The sequence below is a fragment of the Artemia franciscana genome, chromosome 12, assembly GCF_032884065.1.
Source record: "Artemia franciscana chromosome 12, ASM3288406v1, whole genome shotgun sequence".
NCBI classification, from domain to species: Eukaryota; Metazoa; Arthropoda; class Branchiopoda; order Anostraca; family Artemiidae; genus Artemia; species Artemia franciscana.
In genome coordinates this window covers 21,584,756-21,605,669 of record NC_088874.1, presented here as the reverse complement: position 1 = coordinate 21,605,669, position 20,914 = coordinate 21,584,756, and the positions used below count along the sequence as shown (strand labels likewise).

General features: G+C 34.5%; 1 protein-coding gene across 2 annotated transcripts in view; it reads right to left on the bottom strand.

Moving 5' to 3' along the window:
* Nucleotides 1-20,914, bottom strand: part of LOC136033844 (ribosome biogenesis protein BOP1 homolog) — a 55,285-nt gene that overhangs the window by 871 nt on the left and 33,500 nt on the right. For both annotated transcript variants that reach the window (XM_065714796.1, XM_065714795.1), the window contains exons 9-13: nt 19,301-19,475; nt 15,046-15,258; nt 11,038-11,315; nt 2,433-2,532; nt 156-351 (exon numbers count right to left, since the gene is read on the bottom strand). In XM_065714796.1, coding sequence (XP_065570868.1) covers nt 156-351; nt 2,433-2,532; nt 11,038-11,315; nt 15,046-15,258; nt 19,301-19,475 — 962 coding nt within the window. The remainder of the gene's footprint in view (nt 1-155; nt 352-2,432; nt 2,533-11,037; nt 11,316-15,045; nt 15,259-19,300; nt 19,476-20,914) is intronic.

Here is a 20,914-nt window from a genome sequence, read left to right as displayed (position 1 = left end):
AGAGAGAGAGAGAGAGAGAGAGAGAGAGAGAGAGAGAGAGAGAGAGAGAGAGAGAGAGAGAGAGAGAGAGAGAGAGAGAGAGAGAGAGAGAGAGAGAGAGAGAGAGAGAAGAAGAAAAGAGCTAGAAAAGAAGGAAAAAAGCAGAAAAGTCTTACTTGTAGACCATGCCATGGCAAACAATAGCTGAGCCATCATCAGACCCAGAAACAAAAAGCGGATATCGTCTATGGTAGGCAACACATCGAATGCCTTTGGAGTGATGTCTCAATGTCTGGTAGGCCTGGCTGGATAAATCTAAATCAAACCACTGGAGCTTTCGATCATAAGTCCCGACAAGTACGTTGTCCCCACCTACAAATGAAGTACCATTATAAACTAAACTAGGCTACTAAATGTAATAAATAATTCGTTTGAGTAGATGGCTAACTGAACAGCTGCGTATGAAAGGATGATTTCCATTTCAAGCGATGATTCATATTACAGAGATCTCTATGCAGCGTTTTCAAGTCGCATTAGATCCAACACAAAGCCAAACAAGTATTCCGAGTTTACTGTAGAGCCAACAGCGAAAAATTGACACTAATGACCACAAATTCAAAATAAGAATCAGGTTTTCAATTATTAACGAAAATGTTTATGGATCTTCGTATCACTATTTTATTTTTGTAATATTGTAATTATTAAAATCTTTGTATGAAAAGTTCTTTGCAGATTTTTTTTCAATTTTTTCTGTAAATCATTATATTTATTTTGATTTTATACCTAATACATTAATAGCTCTGAAATTTCTAGCACTAGTCGTTCGACTTTCTGCCTCTAGTTACTTTAAATGGGTAAGAAAGAAGAAAAGAACAAAAACAAACATTGTCATTTTACTTCCCAAAACATGTATACTAACTAGATTGCTGTGAATACATGTGACCAATCGGTTTTAAGGGATCTCCGTCTTTAGTTTTTTTCTCTCTAGTCTAGTAAATTTTCCAAACTTTGGGAATTGATTAATTTTGGACTAGCAATAATCCACATGCATACACTCCTATAACTTCCAAATCTATCTGACATCACTTCTTCAGTCACCTTTAAGAATAAAAATATTTCTTAAGTCTCAACAGGTCTTTATGTAGCCTGAAACCCAGAAAGAAACCTTTTAAAGAAGAAGACCAATTCTGAGACATTCCTAGGAACGTCTAAATTTCAGCAATTGAACAAATACAAAAGAAAGAAAACGTCCAGCTTACCTATATAATCAGTAATGTGGGTAACTACCAAACAATCACTAACTTAAAGATAGTCATGCGTTTTACAGCTAGTAACCTATAACAGCTAAGCAAATATAGAAAGGAAAAAAAAAACGAGTCTCGTAGTTCCTGGATGATTGATTCGTTATAGTTTCCTGTAATTATTTAGGAAATAGGACTTCCGCTCACCAGGCAAATCGCTAGAAAACTGACCCCTCGTCTTTTCATCTTCAGAGCAAACATCATCATTTCGCTTCTTATTTATCTTCTATATTAATTAATATAAAGTGAATAATCCTATTTAACTAGTCAGTCTCTCTCTAAAAAACTTATTTTTACGATCTTCCAACAATTCTCATGTAATTCAACTGCCTTTTACTTTTTTGAAAAATTTGTCATTCCAGAGCAGATGCCTAGTCATAATCGCAATTGAAATACGGTTCTTCTCATTTATAATTTTCCATGATCTTCAACAAGATAAAAAAAGAAAGAAATAAGACGCTCTTAATTTATGGAGATTCAAATACAAAATACAGAAACATGTTATCTTTCATAAACTTTTAACATCTCTTTTGGTTAAAAATAGAGCCCGATACTATTGGTCCGATTTGGGGGTCAGTGTCATTATCAGATATCGGGAATCCGTTTTTTTTTTTATTTTTTTTTTTTTTTTTTTTTTTTTTTTTTTTTTTTTTTTTTTTTTTTTTTTTTTTTTTTTTTTTTGTGAAGCTTATCCAGAAGATTGCACCAGATTTCCTAAGAATATGAATACGGGCAAACAATGCAGGGTTTGAACTTTAGGTAACATTTTTTTTTTCTTCGAGGGATTATTATCGGCAAATTTATCGGTTTCGTATGGCTATGATACCAATATTTTGGTATCAGTATTGGAACCTAAAAAACCAAATCGGTCGGACTCTAGTTAGAAATATACGCTCAGTGATAAAACGATGGGTAATTAATGCGACATGAATACTTTTGCTTAATAGCTTATCCAAAATTGAGGAGAGATTGGTAAAGTTTTTGGAAAATAGATTCGCTTAAAATTAGATATTTTAAATTATAAACTTTCTTCAGTTTTAAAAAGTAGCGGAAATTAAGCATCAAGGAAAAATTTTACTTCTTACCCATAATATTACCCCTTAAGAATAAAGGGTGGGGGGCATAGGGATAAAAGAAGGAAGGAATTAATACCTGGGTGTACTGCTATACTAGAAATCCATCGAGCTCCCGTCATTAACTTCTTTGAAAGTTCTTGTTTGGCTAGATTGTAGATCTTTACATACCGTTGTGTCTAGAAAAAAAGTTCAGATTTTTCAGCAATAAAAATCAAGAAGAGGAGAGTTTTGAACCTTACCCGTATCTTATCTTAGACCTTTGTTCCTCCAGGGCAGTAGTGAGCAGCCCTCAATCTTCCCTCGAGTGGGCAGCAGCGGAGATCTCCGTCTGGGATGTAGATCTCCCGTTCTGGGAAGAGACTTGTCTGAAGGGCTCTTCTGTCACGTTTGTACGTCCTAAGGAGCGTGTTCTTTGGTCCTCCTTGGCGACGGGTGCCTTCCGGCTGCCAATGGAGGAGCATTGTTGAAAGTCTATGACCTGGCATACTTTTTAAATGGTACAGCTCTTTACTGTCCAGCTCTTTAATGGTACAGCTCTTTGTACGTCCAGTGCTAATAAGATACGATTCAGAACAAACGAATATAATAGCTTCGTTGAATTTCTCTGTGAATTTGATCAACACTTAATATTCACTATTGCTTTAAAATAGACAATTTTAGGCTTTCTAACAGAAAACATTGTTGCTGTTGAACGCATTTGACGGTGTTGTTATTCCAATCGCAAATTTCGTTTTGCATATGGGAATTACTCTTTAAATGCGCATGAATGCCGCGTCATTTATAAGAATAAAGTTTTCCAAAATTAAGACACAAAATCATGACCCATCTAGATTGTTTCTTCAGGCCTGAATATAAATAGAAAGATTCGTACCATATAATAGGGGTCCCAATTATCCCCAGATATAAAGATTACCACAAAACACTTATAAGAAATACTTATAACTTATAAGAAAGATTACACTTATAAGACATATTTCATTCTTATGAGTAAGGGTACTCCCTTTACACATAAATTTATCCCCAGGTATAAATTTCAACCTTATGAAAGAATTGAAAAGTTTACGGATTTTAAAGAAGATTGCCACAAAACATTAAGTACGCTTCTAAGACATATTTAATTTTTATGTGTAAAGGTGCTAGTCAACATATTAGCATCCTTGATTTTTGAATATCTTGCAATAAGTAGAATTATTTCTGGGGGAAGATTCCTCGATTAGCTGTGTTTCAATTTTACTCGGATTTTTTTTTCATTTTCTTCTCTAGAGGACTGAAACTTCTCTAGGCATCGGATAGCACTTAAGCCCTTTGAATTCACAAGCTTTCTTGTAACTCTCTACCGTCATGACCTTGCTTTAATTTGTAGGCGTCGTTTTTCTAGCTACAGATTTCGTTGTGCACCATTTTCGTTTGCATCGTTGTGATTCTCGTTATCGCTTTTCTTCAGTGTCCTTGGGATTGAGATTCATTATCATCATTACCTCACAGATTTTTTCCATGCCTTTTGCTTTAGCTGCTCGGATGTCTTGTCGCGTTGGACTGTTCAAGTTGTCGGACAAAAATTTCTTTAATTAATTTTTTATATTGACATCGAATTCGATATTGATTGCCTAGAATTCTTTCCCAATGAATTCTGGACATTTGATTGTCCAGGTTCTTGTTCTTCCAATGACATGTCATTTTCAATAATAGTGATTTTGTGTTTTTTGGGACGTCCTTTAGGCATACTTCAAATTTAAACTTTTCTTGATTTAACCGCGTCCTACATACATGTCATAATATCATTTTGTAAATTATATATCGCAGAGAAAAAATCCTTCAGGTTTTTCTCCGTTGGAATGTAGTAAAGATCAAACTGAAGGGGGTCAGGTAACGAAATAACTCAAACGTGACATCATACCACAGGGAAGCAATTTTCCTTGATGTTATGGCCAGGGGGCTTTAAATTTCACGCATAAAGTCTTCGGAAAAGGCGGTTCCATTTAAGTATCTCGTTTCGACCTGACGCCATTTTTGAGGAGCTCCAGGCTATTTTTCAAAATTCCCATATATAGGTTTGCAAGATAACATTTTACTATTAAAGCTAATCGAGGTAATAGTTACCATTTCTGAAACAGCTGCAAATAGACATTTTTTTTCTCACTAGCCATCTTTTTTAAAGCACTTTTTTTTACTATGAACCGTTGTTCGTTCTTTACTAGGTTGAAGCTAATATTACAAGCATGATTATGGAAACGATTCGAACATCCTAGATATAATGTCATCAGAATGAAGGACTAGATATAATGTCATCAGAATGAAGGAATTTTCAAAGGTTTTAGAAGTCAGGGATCAAAATTAGGCTTAAAAATTACTAGATTAAGTCGTTTAAACCAGGAATAAAAGAGGCGTCATTAGGCAATGAAAACATTTATTAAACATACAGCTCCACTTACCTTGGTTTGAATCTAGGCTATTTTATATACTCATAGATTTAAAAAATATAATTTCAATGATTTGAATAGGATTTTAGGTAACAATTTAATTGATGTCTTTTGAACTAAACACCATAATAAAACTTTTATTTCATTAAGATCAGAAAATACTGGTCTATTCCCTTCTTATGGCTGCTTGCAGTTTAGCTACACCCGAAACCCTCTTTTATTAATCCCTCAATTTAAGGTAATGAACTTTTGGCTGCCCAGGTCACCGTCTACTGAGCACTATCTTATTAGCATTCTACATACTTAACCATCTCTTTACTGCTATTTTCTAGTAGTCAGAGTAGTTGAAGCTATTTGTTTTATACTTTTCTCAGATTCAGAGTTTAACGCTTTACGCAGCCCTAGCTAGTAACATGTAGCCCTAGGTCCACAAAGCTGCAATTTCCTGGGCTATGAAAGGGGTACAAATGAAAGACTTAGATGGCTGAACCATATTTAATGGATAGAAGATGACAGATCACCAAAGACTGTGCTTTTTGGCCACCCATTTGAGTACAAACAAGAACCAGGTCGTCCCCAAAATAGTGTAAGGGGAGGCACAAGAAAGAACTAAAAGGACATAGGAATTTCAGGGTAGGTGGTAAATAAAGGAGGAACCTGCGTAGCTGTGTTAACCTCAGACAGCTTGGACCCGCAGTAAGCTATGAATAGCAGCAGTAATAGTAGTAGTTTGAAAGAGAAACTTTTAGGAACAAACTCAAACATCATCTAATGTTTTACGCAGTTATGGACTAAGTTCCAAAGCTGCCAGTAGCAGAATTCCCAAAGCTGCCAACACTTTAGCAGCACAACTTGTATTTTGATAACTTTTCTTTGATCAAAATGTATATATATATATATATATATATATATATATATATATATATATATATATATATATATATATATATATATATATATATATATATATGCTGTTGCATTGGTAATTTCTCTTTAAATTATATCTATATATATAAAAATAAGTTGTCTGTCTGTGTGTCTGTCTGTGGATCAGGTGACGTCATGTTTCTGTGTTGACTGACGTCATGAAATTAGTTGTCGTCATTTTTGCTTTGACGGTGACGTCATTCAAGATATTTGAGACATATGTTCACGAAGAAATCTATTAATGTTTAAGTTTACAATGACTGATGAACTTACAATGGCAAAAGGCGATGAAGATGCTCAAAGAGTCTATGCCAAAAAACTTGCTGCTGATAGAGAAAGTCAGAAAAGAAAGCGTGCCGAGGAATCAAAAGAACAGCAAGGAAACAGGCTTGAGGCTGATAGAGAAAGAAAGAACAGAAAGCGTGCCGAGGAATCAAAAGAACAGCAAGGAAACAGGCTTGAGGCTGATAGAGAAAGAAAGAACAGAAAGCGTGCCGAAGAATCAAAAGAACAGCAAGGAAACAGGCTTGAGGCTGATAGAGAAAAAAAGAACAGAAAGCGTGCCGAGGAACTACCAGAGCAACGCGGAAGCAGACTTGCTGCTAAAAGAGAAAGTCAAAAAAGAAGGCGTGCCGAGGAATTACAAGAACAGCAAGAAATCAGACTTGCTGCTGATAGAGAAAGTAAGAAAAGAAAGCTTGCCGAGGAATCACAAGAACAGCAAGAAATCAGGCTTGCTGCTGATAGAGAAAGTAAGAAAAGAAAGCGTGCCGAGGAATCAGAGCAACCTGAAAGTTATCGCCTGGCATTCAGGTACAACCCAGTCGATGATTATAGCTTGAGTAGATGTGTTCAAATCGGGACAATGTCTAAAATTTGTCCCTATTGCAAGGCCTTGAAATTCAATGGTGAAACAATGGGAATGTGTTGCGCCTCAGGAAAAGTTAAACTTCCTCTATTGGCTGCACCACCAGAGCCATTGAAGACGAATGAATGCTTGCCTGAAAAATTCTAATTTATGGGCACACGTAAAAATATTAAAATTAACTACAAATATGCGTGTCCGATTGCAAAACGATGACTCTGGTCAAACATTTTCAGATCAATTGCTGACAATTGGAAACGGAAAGCTCCCAGTAGACTCAATTTCAGGACGTATACAACTACCTGCTGATTTCTGTAATTTAGTGACGTCCAAAAATGAATTGATTGAAAAAGTATTTCCGAATATTCTAAAAAATTATAAAAATAATAAATGGCTAAGTGAAAGAGCGATTCTCGCACCCAAAAATATAGACGTCCACGAAATCAACAATATTGTTTTGACCAAGATTCGAGACCAGGCAGTCCTTTACAAGTCAGTCGACACAGTTTTGGAACCAAATGAAGCGGTTAATTATCCATCTGAATTTTTAAATTCCATAGATCTTTCAGGGTTTCCACCACACGTGCTACAACTAAAAATAGGCGTACCAATAATACTTTTAAGAAATATAAACCCACCAAAGCTTTGCAATGGCACTCGACTTGCCGTAAAAAAAACAATGGAAAACCTAATAGAGGCCACAATCTTGACAGGGCCTTTTGAGGGTGAGGCTGTTCTTATTCCTCGCATTCCCATGATTCCAACGGATCTGCCTTTTCAATTTAAAAGATTGCAATTCCCAATTTGATTAGCATTTGCAATCACCATTAACAAAGCTCAAGGTCAATCATTAGAAAAATGTGGTATAGATCTTAATACTGATTGTTTTTCCCATGGACAACTGTACGTTGCATGTTCGAGGGTCGGTAAACCTGACAATCTATTTATATGCAGCGACAATTGGACAGCGAAGAATGTTGTATATTCGCAAGTTTTACGCAGTTAATTTGTATTGTATCTATCTATCTATCTATCTATATAAAAACGAGTTGTGTGTATGCATGTTTGTTTGTTTGTAAAAAGAGCGTTTGCATATGATGTCATTATTAGTACATACGGCTTTGTATATGCAGAGACAATGGGAAAGCCAAGAATGTTGTATATTCGCAATTTTTACGTAGTTTAACTCCTGCAGACGAAATGAATGCTTGCCTAAAAAATTCTAATTTATGGGCACACGTAAAAATATTAAAATTAACTACAAATATGCGTGTCCGATTGCAAAACGATGACTCTGGTCAAACAGTAGACTCAATTTCAGGACGTATACAACTACCTGCTGATTTCTGTAATTTAGTGACGTCCAAAAATGAATTGATTGAAAAAGTATTTCCGAATATTCTAAAAAATTATAAAAATAATAAATGGCTAAGTGAAAGAGCGATTCTCGCACCCAAAAATATAGACGTCCACGAAATCAACAATATTGTTTTGACCAAGATTCGAGACCAGGCAGTCCTTTACAAGTCAGTCGACACAGTTTTGGAACCAAATGAAGCGGTTAATTATCCATCTGAATTTTTAAATTCCATAGATCTTTCAGGGTTTCCACCACACGTGCTACAACTAAAAATAGGCGTACCAATAATACTTTTAAGAAATATAAACCCACCAAAGCTTTGCAATGGCACTCGACTTGCCGTAAAAAAAACAATGGAAAACCTAATAGAGGCCACAATCTTGACAGGGCCTTTTGAGGGTGAGGCTGTTCTTATTCCTCGCATTCCCATGATTCCAACGGATCTGCCTTTTCAATTTAAAAGATTGCAATTCCCAATTTGATTAGCATTTGCAATCACCATTAACAAAGCTCAAGGTCAATCATTAGAAAAATGTGGTATAGATCTTAATACTGATTGTTTTTCCCATGGACAACTGTACGTTGCATGTTCGAGGGTCGGTAAACCTGACAATCTATTTATATGCAGCGACAATTGGACAGCGAAGAATGTTGTATATTCGCAAGTTTTACGCAGTTAATTTGTATTGTATCTATCTATCTATCTATCTATATAAAAACGAGTTGTGTGTATGCATGTTTGTTTGTTTGTAAAAAGAGCGTTTGCATATGATGTCATTATTAGTACATACGGCTTTGTATATGCAGAGACAATGGGAAAGCCAAGAATGTTGTATATTCGCAATTTTTACGTAGTTTAACTCCTGCAGACGAAATGAATGCTTGCCTAAAAAATTCTAATTTATGGGCACACGTAAAAATATTAAAATTAACTACAAATATGCGTGTCCGATTGCAAAACGATGACTCTGGTCAAACAGTAGACTCAATTTCAGGACGTATACAACTACCTGCTGATTTCTGTAATTTAGTGACGTCCAAAAATGAATTGATTGAAAAAGTATTTCCGAATATTCTAAAAAATTATAAAAATAATAAATGGCTAAGTGAAAGAGCGATTCTCGCACCCAAAAATATAGACGTCCACGAAATCAACAATATTGTTTTGATGTCAAAAATGAATTGATTGAAAAAGTATTTCCGAATATTCTAAAAAATTATAAAAATAATAAATGGCTAAGTGAAAGAGCGATTCTCGCACCCAAAAATATAGACGTCCACGAAATCAACAATATTGTTTTGACCAAGATTCGAGACCAGGCAGTCCTTTACAAGTCAGTCGACACAGTTTTGGAACCAAATGAAGCGGTTAATTATCCATCTGAATTTTTAAATTCCATAGATCCTTCAGGGTTTCCACCACACGTGCTACAACTAAAAATAGGCGTACCAATAATACTTTTAAGAAATATCAACCCACCAAAGCTTTGCAATGGCACGCGACTTGCCGTAAAAAAAACAATGGAAAACCTAATAGAGGCCACAATCTTGACAGGGCCTTATGAGGGTGAGGCTGTTCTTATTCCTCGCATTCCCATGATTCCAACGGATCTGCTTTTTCAATTTAAAAGATTGCAATTCCCAATTCGATTAGTATTTGCAATCACCATTAACAAAGCTCAAGGTCAATCATTAGAAAAATGTGGTATAGATCTTAATACTGATTGTTTTTCCCATGGACAATTGTACGTTGCATGTTCGAGGGTCGGTAAACCTGACAATGTATTTATATGCAGCGACAATTGGACAGCGAAGAATGTTGTATATTCGCAAGTTTTACGCAGTTAATTTGTATTGTATCTATCTATCTATATAAAAACGAGTTGTGTGGATGCATGTTTGTTTGTTTGTAAAAAGAGCGTTTGCATATGACGTCATTATTAGTACATACGGCTTTGTGTATGCATAGACAATGGGAAAGCCAAGAATGTTGTTTATTCGCAATTTTTACGTAGTTTGAAGCACATATATAAATCTATCTATATTCACAGGTGGGACACAGGGACACAACTACAATGGCGCATAACGACTTACGCGCGCGGGGGGGCTTGGGGGGCGCGAAGCGCCCCACCAACTAGGTATTGGGGTGGCGCGAAGCGCCACTCCAACAGCTAGTATATATATATATATATATATATATATATATATATATATATATATATATATATATATATATATATATATATATATATATATATATATATATATATATATATATATATATATATAAGAAACAGAGAAGAAAACAACAGCAAAATCTTTTCTGTTTCATTTTTTTTTTTGAGCACTGAGGACGACTTGGCGGAGGTCCTTGTCGAAATATTTGCTTGTTTTTTATATTTAGCTACTGGCTGATAAAATCCTCGTTTTTTCACCTATTTGTTTTTTCTTTTTTCATTTTTTATTCTCTTTCTTTGTTTTCATACTTAGACATCATTCTTGCGGAAGTATACTTTTTAAAACAAGAGCGATATAAAAGTCGGAATGTGAAATCCTGCTACTGTTTTTTAAATGAAACACTGCCTTACAAATATCTGGTACTCGCCCACATCATCAAGTTCACCAAGTTAGAATGCAATAAACTTCTTTAAAAAAAATTTACACAGCGCCTTTGGGTTGAAGTTGAAAACAGACTTCTATTGAAAGAAGGAATTCTATCCCTAATCATCAGAAAAAAAATCTAACAAATATTATTGGTATTAATTTACAATTGAACATGGATTGCACATGCCATGATCGGTTCAGGGAGTTTTTTTTACAGGATATAACAGTGGTTCTGCCTTATATCTTGAAGTATTCAGATCCTGAAGTATTTCAAAAAATTGTAAAATTTACCAATAAAGCCTTAAATCAGAAAAAAGATCATCCATTTTGTGTTTTTATGCTTGACTTTCAGTATTTTTTTTAAACTTTGTATCTATGTTTGGCCTTGAACACACTTATCAATCTATCTATAAAAAGGATAAAGCTAGATACTTACTTTTTAAAATTAGATTCAATCTAGCATACGAGTAAATAAATTTCCAAAAAAGTAAAAAAAAATACTTACAGCAACAAAGAAATATGGTCGAATAGGATGGAAGAGAACACATTGCACAATCCCTTTCGGCCTGCTTAAAGGCACTTGAGACCTCCTTTTAGACAACTGGTGAATAACCACAGATCGATTTGCGCCTTCCGGCATAACAGATGAAAAATAATCCCCACGAGGATGCCACGTGACCTGCTTCACTTCCTTAAAATGAGTTATGATTATCCTAATTCCTTTATCCCAATATTGATGTTCTGGCACTTCCCAAGTAACGGCAGTCTTGATTTTAGGTGGTGCTACAATATAATAATAATAAATTAATAATAATAATAATATATTATAATTTTAACAATAATAAATTAAAAATAAATTATTTATTATATTATATAATAAATTATATAATAATAATAAATTATAATAATAAATAAATAGGAATAAAATAATAATAAAAAATAATAATTAAAGTTTTGTTACCAATTAACAACTAGCTACTGAGGCAAAGCAATCTCATCTTTTTTGACGTTACACAATGTAAGGCAACATTGGAACAAAAAGAACAATGTTTTTGATCCAGACCTGGGACCACGGGGGGCATGGAGTTCGACTTTATGAGGATCCTTTTTAGTAAAACACTTAGTGGTACTAAGCCGAAACTAGTAATTCTGCGTTCCAAAATATATTTTGCCTCCAAAATATATTTTGGGCTTAGCATTCAAAACTGAAAAAATATACATAAAATAATTTTGAACAAAATAAAGATTCCTTATTACGTCGTTTTTTTAAAGTCACTGCTAAATGACAAGCGTTGGACCTGAATGTACCCAACACTGTAGCAGCTCCAGATCCACTACAGCAGCTTAGGGGACTGTAGCAGGACAGTATGAAACCTTCTGCATCCCGTTGGGATGAACCCGGTTTTCTAAATACCCTAATAGCGGATTTTGACTTAAATTATTAAAGGGCCACAAAGATTGCTTAATTAACGTTAACACTTTATATGATTAATCTAGTCGCTAGAGCTGCTGAACATCTTTCAGCAGCTATATTGCTTGATACTTGAAAACTATATTTCATAGCCTTTGAACCATGCATTAAGTACTTTATAATGCTTATCAAATTATTGTGAGGTGAGATAAACTTAATGACAATGAGATTAGTTCGGTTCAAATTGTAAAAAGAAATAGGGAAAAGGAAAAAACAGGATCTCAGTGACTCAGAAAATCTAAGTTTCATAGGGTTTTTGGTTATGCTTCTGAATTTTTATATCAAGCCGAATCTGTCATTGGCTTAAAAAAAATCTGTCATTAGCTGTCATAATCTGTCATTACCTCATTTTGTAGAGCATCATTAGGTCCTGGACCAATCGTAGAATTTTACAAGTCCTACTGGAAATACTACAGCTATTTTTTGGAGCTCCCAGAATCAGTGACTGCAATCTGTGTTATACAGTAAGATTACTTAGAAAATAAAATAAAAGGCATCGAAGGTCTGAAACTCATTCTACACAAAAAATATCCGATTACAATATAATATTACCCTTTCCCAAAAGCACACAAATTTGGTCCCAGATCATAAAGATCCCAAATTGAAACATAATTATTGATGTAATAACATCCCTTCCTAAACACGAACAAAACAAAAACTACTTGGAAAAATTATTTTCAGGATTAATATGGGTAAAAGCAAACTAAAATTTTGAATTCATGCGTACAAACTGATAATAACTGATTTTTAAATAGCGTCACCCGTTTCTGCAAACATCCTCATCCTCAGTACGAGCACACGTGTTGTTATACTACTATCCCTTTCTATGCATGACAAAACGAAACCGTTTAAAATCATCATTTTTTGGATCATTGATTTGTAGAAATGGTGACAAGTAACAAAAACAATAGCAAAGAGCTCAGGCACTCGTGATGAGGTCGGAAGAGCCAAGAGCTTCTTCCCACCAAGCTTCATTACGATCTCTCCACTCTAAGCGCTTTTCAAGATTTCAGGTTTCCCCCTCCAACTCCCCCCAATGTCACCGGACCCAGTCTGAAGTTAAAATAAGAGCTCTGAGACACGAGATCCTTCTAAATATCAAACTTCATTAAGATCCGATAACTCTTTCCTAAGTTAAAAATACCTCAAAATACAACTTTTGTCAACGAAATACAACCAATACAACTCATTCCTAATCAAAAAATTAGGGTGGTCCGGAATTCAAACCTGAGCTCTGTCGCACCTCAAGCGAGAATCACACCCCTAGACTACAAGCCATAATTAAGAAGATAGGACCCAAGAGGGTCGAATCGGGGAAGATACTATTTCTAATTTAATCTAGTCTGGTCCCTGATACACCTGCCAACTTTCATCGTCCTAGCTTATCTGGAAGCACCCAAACTAGCAAATCCCCCCAACTCCCCCAAAGAGAGCGGATCCGGTCCAGTTATGTCAATAATGAATCTAGGACATTTACTTATTCTTCCCATCAAAAATATCTCATTTTGTTGAATTTTTCTGAATTCACCCCCCCCTCTCCAACTCCCCCAAAGAGAGCGGATCCGTTCCAGTTATGTCAATCGCGTATCTAGGTCTTGTGCTTATTTTTCCCACTAAGTGTTTTCCAAGATTTTAGGGTTCCCCCTCCAACTCCCCCCAATGTCACCGGATCAGGTCGGGTTTTATAATTAAAGTTATGAGACAAGATATCCTTCTAAATATCAAATTTCATTAAGATCCGATCACCTGTTCCTAAGTTAAAAATACCTCGTTTTTCTAATTTTTCCGAATTAACCGTCCCCCCACTCCCCCCAAGATGGTCAAATCAGGGAAACGACCATTTCTAATTTAATCTGGTCTGGTCCCTGATACGCCTACAAAATTTCATCATCCTAGCTTATCTGAAAGTGTCCAAACTAGCAAAACCAGGATAGACAGACAGACAGAAACTGCGATCGCTATACGTCACTTAGTAAATACCAAGCGCCATAAAAATGAGACGAAAAAGAAAAGCATAAGAAAGTTGACCTAAGAGCATTCGACACTCGACTAGACCTTAAATCCTCAGCAATGCGCCATAACGTGTTATTAATAATTAGTTATTTAATAAGTAATTACTTTAATTAGGTAATTAATTATTAAGTCCATAAACCTAATAACGGCTAGTCCAGCTGATCGATGGTAAAACATAAAATAATAACACATCAAATTTTGAAAGCGAAAGTACAATAACTACTAAATTAGTTTTATTTGCATAAATAACATATTTTTTACCTATTTGCTTACATAGTTAGAATAAAGTAGCATCATAGAAAAAGAAAAGATGGCAGTGAATATAAATGAAGTCTAATTTATTTTTAAAATTATTTTGTTTTATTGAATAAAGGAAATGCATGCATACAAGAGCATAATTTGCTATGGAGAAGGGAGGGGGGGGGGGGGGCCATCTGCCCCTCCCAAAGTCAGTTTGACCTCCCATACCCCTTTTTGCCCACCCCCTCCAGCTGAAATTTAGTTTCTCCATAAATCTTGTCAAATCTAAGCCTGCATAATTTAAGCACCCACAGAAGCGGGTCAGTTTCCTTTAGCATATATTTACTTTTTTTGTTACTATATGGCTTATTTTTCTGTTTTCACTGTAATTTTTACTTGATTTGGGAATATTAGCTCCCCTCTCCCCCAGGATTTTGACGAAATTATGCCAAAGTATGCATGTACTTTTTCTCTTTCTTTTGAAAGAGATGAAAAATAAGAAAGATCGAGGAAACAAAAAATTTTTTTTAGTGATTACAGGAACTCGAAGGAATAAACATCTTTGAACAAAGTAAAATAATTTAAAGTAAAAAAGAAAAATCAGAGGAAGAGACAAAATTAAATTAGTTACTAGCATTCAATTCTTTTTTTCTTCTTCTAAATCTCTTAAACCTTTTAAAAGTTATTTTGCAAACTATTATATAAGCAAGTAATAAAAAATTGCCTTGAATCTCTTGTTTTATGTTAATCTCAAATTACTTATTATAGCAGCCTCGAAAAACAACTTACCCACATAATCCCCTTGATCAGGTTCTTCTTTTAAAATTTGATCAGTGTTAGCTACAACAAGTTTGTCTCCAACTCCAGGATTTAAAAGAAACACCTTATGCCCGGCTGCAACAGCCACTAACGAAAGAGCATTATTTGGGCACCAAGCTACACTGCGCACAGGAGTTCCAATTTCAAAAGTCTTCAAACAACGACCAGTAGATACTTCCCAAACTATAAATAGGAACTGTATCATACAATTACAGTTAGAAAGCATAAACTATAAAAAGTAACTGTATCATACACTTGCAGTTAGAAAGCATAAACTATAAAAAGTAACTGTATCATACACTTACAGTTAGAAAGCATAAACTATAAAAAGTAACTGCATCATACGCTTACAGTTAGAAAGCATAAAGTATAAAAAGTAACTGTATCATACACTTACAGTTAGAAAGCATAAGCTATAAAAAGTAACTTTATCATAGACTCACAGTTAGAAAGCATAAACTATAAAAAGTAACTGTATCATAGACTTACAGTTAGAAAGTATAAACTATAAAAAGTAACTGTATCATAGACTTACAGTTAGAAAGCATAAACTATAAAACGTAACTGTATCATACACTTACAGTTAGAAAGCATAAACTATAAAAAGTAACTGTATCATACACTTACAGTTAGAAAGCATAAACTATAAAAAGTAACTGTATCATATACTTACAGTTAGAAAGCATAAACTATAAAAAGTAACTGTATCATACACTTGCAGTTAGAAATTATGAACTATAAAAAGTAACTGTATCATATACTTACAGTTAGAAAGCATAAACTATAAAAAGTAACTGTATCATACACTTGCAGTTAGAAAGTATGAACTATAAACAGTAACTGTATCATAGACTTACAGTTAGAAAGCAAAAACTATAAAAGTAACTGTATCATACACTTGCAGTTAGAAAGCATAAACTATAAAAAGTAACTGTATCATACACTTACAGTTAGAAATCATAAACTATAAAAAGTAACTGTATCATAGACTTACAGTTAAAAGGCATAAACCATAAAAAGTAACTGTATCATACACTTAGAGTTAGAAAGCATAAACTATAAAAAGTAACTGTATCAAAGACTTACAGTTAGAAAGCATAAACTATAAAAAGTAACTGTATAATACACTTACAGTTAGAAAGCATAAACTATAAAAAGTAACTGTATCATACGCTTGCAGTTAGAAAGCATAAACTATAAAAAGTAACTGTATCATACACTTACAGTTAGAAAGCATAAACTATAAAAAGTAACTGTATCATACACTTACAGTTAGAAAGCATAAACTATAAAAAGTAACTGTATCATAGACTTACAGTTAAAAAGCATAAACTATAAAAAGTAAACTATAAAAAGTAACTGTATCACACACTTGCAGTTAGAAAGCATAAACTATAAAAAGTAACTGTATCATACACTTACATTTAGAAAGCATAAACTATAAAAAGTAACTGTATCATACACTTACAGTTAGAAAGCATAAACTATAAAAAGTAACTGTATCATACACTTACAGTTAGAAAGCATAAACTATAAAAAGTAACTGTATCATACACTTACAGTTAGAAAGCATAAACTATAAAAAGTAACTGTATCATACGCTTACAGTTAGAAAGCATAAACTATAAAAAGTAACTGTATCATACACTTACAGTTAGAAAGCATAAACTATAAAAAGTAACTGTATCATACACTTACATTTAGAAAGCATAAACTATAAAAAGTAACGGTATCATACGCTTACAGTATAAAAGTAACTGTATCATAGACTTCCAGTTGGAAAGAATAAACTATAAATTTCAACCTTAGAAAAGACTTTCATCTGGAAAGAATAAGGAGAGAATTACTGACTGTGCTTCAACTGCAGCGGACTATTGGCAAGTCCTAGCATATATGAGAATTGGGCTCGGATCCCATTCTAGGGACTTTAAGCCACGAGAATCAAATATCCCTCAGATTCTAAGACAAAACAACATTTGAAAGTACAAGCGAGATGATCTATCTACTCTCTTTAAGGCAGTAATAATTGTAGATGTATGTATATATTTATTCTCGATAATGGCTTGATAGATATATATATATATATATATATATATTATATATATATATATATATATATATATATATTATATATATATATATATATACTAGCTGTTGTGGTGGCGCTTCGCGCCCCCCAAGCCCCCCCGCGCGCGTAAGTCGTTACGCGCCATATTAGTTACGCGCCATTGTAGTTGTGTCCCTGTGTCCCACCTGTGAATAGAGATAGATATAATTATATGTTTTTAACTACGTAAAACATGCGAATATACAACATTCTTCGCTGTCCCATTGTCTGTGCATATAAATAGATTGTCAGGTTTACTGACTCTTGAACATGCAACATATAATTGGTCCATGGGAAAAAACAATCCGTATTCAGATCTATACCTCATTATTCTAATGATGTGTCCCTGTGTCCCGGTCGTCATTTATATTCCCTGTGTCCCGGTCGTCATTTGTGTCCCGGTGTCCCAGTTTGTAATTTCTCTTTTAGTGTCCGGTCGTTATTTTATTCCCTGTGTCCCGGTCGTCATTTGTGTCCCGGTGTCCCGGTCTGTAATTTCTATTCGAACAATCCTGTGTCCCGGTCGTCATTTATATATCCCGCCTGTGCCCCCGGCGTCCCCGTTGTAGTTGTGTCCCTGTGTCCCGGTCGTCATTTATATTCCCTGTGTCCCGGTCGTGATTTGTGTCCGGGTGTCCCAGTCTGTAATTTCTCTTTGAGGTCCCGGTCGTCACTTATATTCCCTCTGTCTCGGTCGTCATTTGTGTCCCGGTCTGTAATTTCTCTTGAGTGTTTTTTCTTTTTAGTTTTTTTTAGTTTTTTACCTTTTTTCTTTTTTCAGTTTTCTTTTTCTTCTTTATTTTTCAGCGTCACTATGAAGTACATATCGACGAACCTTTGTTTTTTTAACTTAAATCTGGTAGGCATTGATGGACCTTATCCAAGTCAAAATCCCAAACCCAATCATCATCGCTATCATTTTCAGTTTTGATATGTTTGGACTCTCGCTGTCCAGGTGGATTTTCATCTAACTGCGCGGTTTTGCGTTCAAATACCGTTAATGACGTCACCGTCAAAGCAAAACTGACGACAACTAATTTCATGACGTCAGTCAACACAGAAACATGACGTCACCTGATCCACAGACAGACAGACAGACAACTTATTTTTATATTATAGATAGATATATATATATATATATTTTTTTTATTGGCTAACTACCAATTTTTGATCTGAAAAAATGATCTACTAAATTGGTCCCGTTTTAGGAAAAATTTTGACTGAAATTTTCCGTCAAATGTTTACAAGGAATTCTTCATACAAGTTATGAGACTAGAAAAATGGGTGATTTGGTATATGAGTGTCACAGCTCTCAGAGGGAAAGTTTTAGTCCCAGGTTTGCTGGACCAGTAGTATGGAATTCTTTACCAACGAGTATAAGTTTATCTGGAAATGTTAGCCAGTTTAGGAGTAGACTGAAGAACCACCTTCTGGGAAGAGATTAAGTAAATAATTTAAATGGGATGGCTTATTGTTCTGTTTTTTAAGTAGGATTTTTTTCTCCCTCTCTTTTCTTCTTTATTTTCCTTTTGTTGTCCTTTTCCCACTTTTTTTGTCTCATTTCATTTCTTTTCTTTTGTTTTGTCAATGTTGTCAGTATTGTTATTCATTGAATGTTTATTAGCCACTACTAACAAGTCTTTGACTTTCTACAGTGGCTGATGTGGTTCTTTTGTATATTGGCGATATGTATAATAAAAAGTCTCTCTCTCTATCTCTCTCTCTCTCTCTCTCTCTCTCTCTCTCTCTCTCTCTCTCTTTCTCTTTCTCTTTCTCTCTCTCTCCTCTCTCTCTCTCTCTCTCTCTCTCTCTCTCTCTCTCTCTCTCTCTCTCTCTCTCCTCTCTCTCTCTCTCTCTCTCTCTCTCTCTCTCTCTCTCTCTCTCTCTCTCTCTCTCTCTCTCTCTCTCTCTCTCTATTTTTTTCAATTCTGTTCGGATATTATAGACTACTATAATATAGACTACTCTCTCTCTCTCTCTCTCTCTCTCTCTCTCTCTCTCTCTCTCTCTCTCTCTCACTAGATAAATTATAAACGGTATGGAGATAGATGGTTGAAAAAAAAATTAGGAAATAACAGATTTAATCAGGATATTGAATAAAATAATAAACCTTATTACCTTTGACAAGACCATCATCTGAACCAGAAAGTAAAAATTGTCCTTTTGGATCTGTTCCAATTGACCGTACATAGCCAGTATGTCCCTTGAATATAATAGTGCAAACGGTAGGGAACGGTTGGAGGTCCTTCGGTTTCGGCAGTTGTGGTATTAAATCCTCTGGTTGAATCATTAACTGAAAGAATATGTGCGTTATTACCACTCTGTTGATCTCTTATCAACATGATAGATATTAACAAACCATTTAAAAAACACAAAAAAACATAAGAGACCGTTGTACCTATTACTTTGGCATATTTTTTTTTATATTTTTAACAGAAAATAATTGGCAAAAACAAGAAAATACAATACAAACAACAAAAACTCAAATTAATAAATTAATCATCCAATGTTCTAAATACATTATCTGCTGTAATTCAAAAGGTAGTATGCTACAACACGCACGTTTTACAGGTGATGTAAAAACTAAAAAACGACAGAGTTTTTTTCCCTTTTAATAATTATTTGTTACTCTATTAAGGGTACTGTTTTAGGCCTTCAAGAAATAGGAACAACAAAACGGATATTAAAAGATCTACCTTCAGATATCTTAAGGTGCGAGCGAAAAAAGAAAATTAGCAACAATTAGAAAATTCAGAAAAATTTAAATAAAAATTTTAAATTTAAAGAAAAATTTAAAGGAATTACTAAAAAAAACTAACAAAATTGGGCAAATTGACAAAGTGCACAAGGCCTAAACTCATCTATACATGCACAATTGTGAGCCACCATTTGACTTTCATCCAATCTGAGCAACGGTGACTTGTTTAATTTTCGTCAACAATCCAACCGATATAAAACACAGACGCGGATTTTGAGAATAAAAAGACTTAAGCTGATAAACACACGTACAATTGTTAGCCACTATTTGATTTTCATCCAAGCTGAGAAACGGAACTCGTTTAATTTTTGTCGACCGATATAAAACACAGAAGCGGATTTTGAGAATAGAAAGACTTAAGCTGATAAACACACGTACAATTGTTAGCCACTATTTGATTTTCATCCAAGCTGAGAAACGACGACTCGTTTAATTTTTGTCGACCGATATAAGACACAGAAGCGGATTTTGAGAATAGAAAGACTTAAGCTGATAAACACACGTACAATTGTTAGCCACTATTTGATTTTCATCCAAGCTGAGAAACCGAACTCGTTTAATTTTTGTCGACCGATATAAAACACAGAAGCGGATTTTGAGAATAAAAAGACTTAAGCTGATAAACACACGTACAATTGTTAGCCACTATTTGATTTTCATCCAAGCTGAGAAACGGAACTCGTTTAATTTTTGTCGACCGATATAAAACACAGAAGCGGATTTTGAGAATAGAAAGACTTAAGCAGATAAACACACATACAATTGTTAGCCACTATTTGATTTTCATCCAAGCTGAGAAGCAGTGACTTGTTTGATTTTCGTCAACAATCCCACCAATATAAAACATAGAAGCAGATTTTGAGAATAGAAAGACTTAAGCTGATAAACACAAGTACAATTGTGAGCCACTATTTGATTTTCATCCAAACTGATGAACGATGACTTGTTTGATTTTCGTCAACAATCCAACCGAT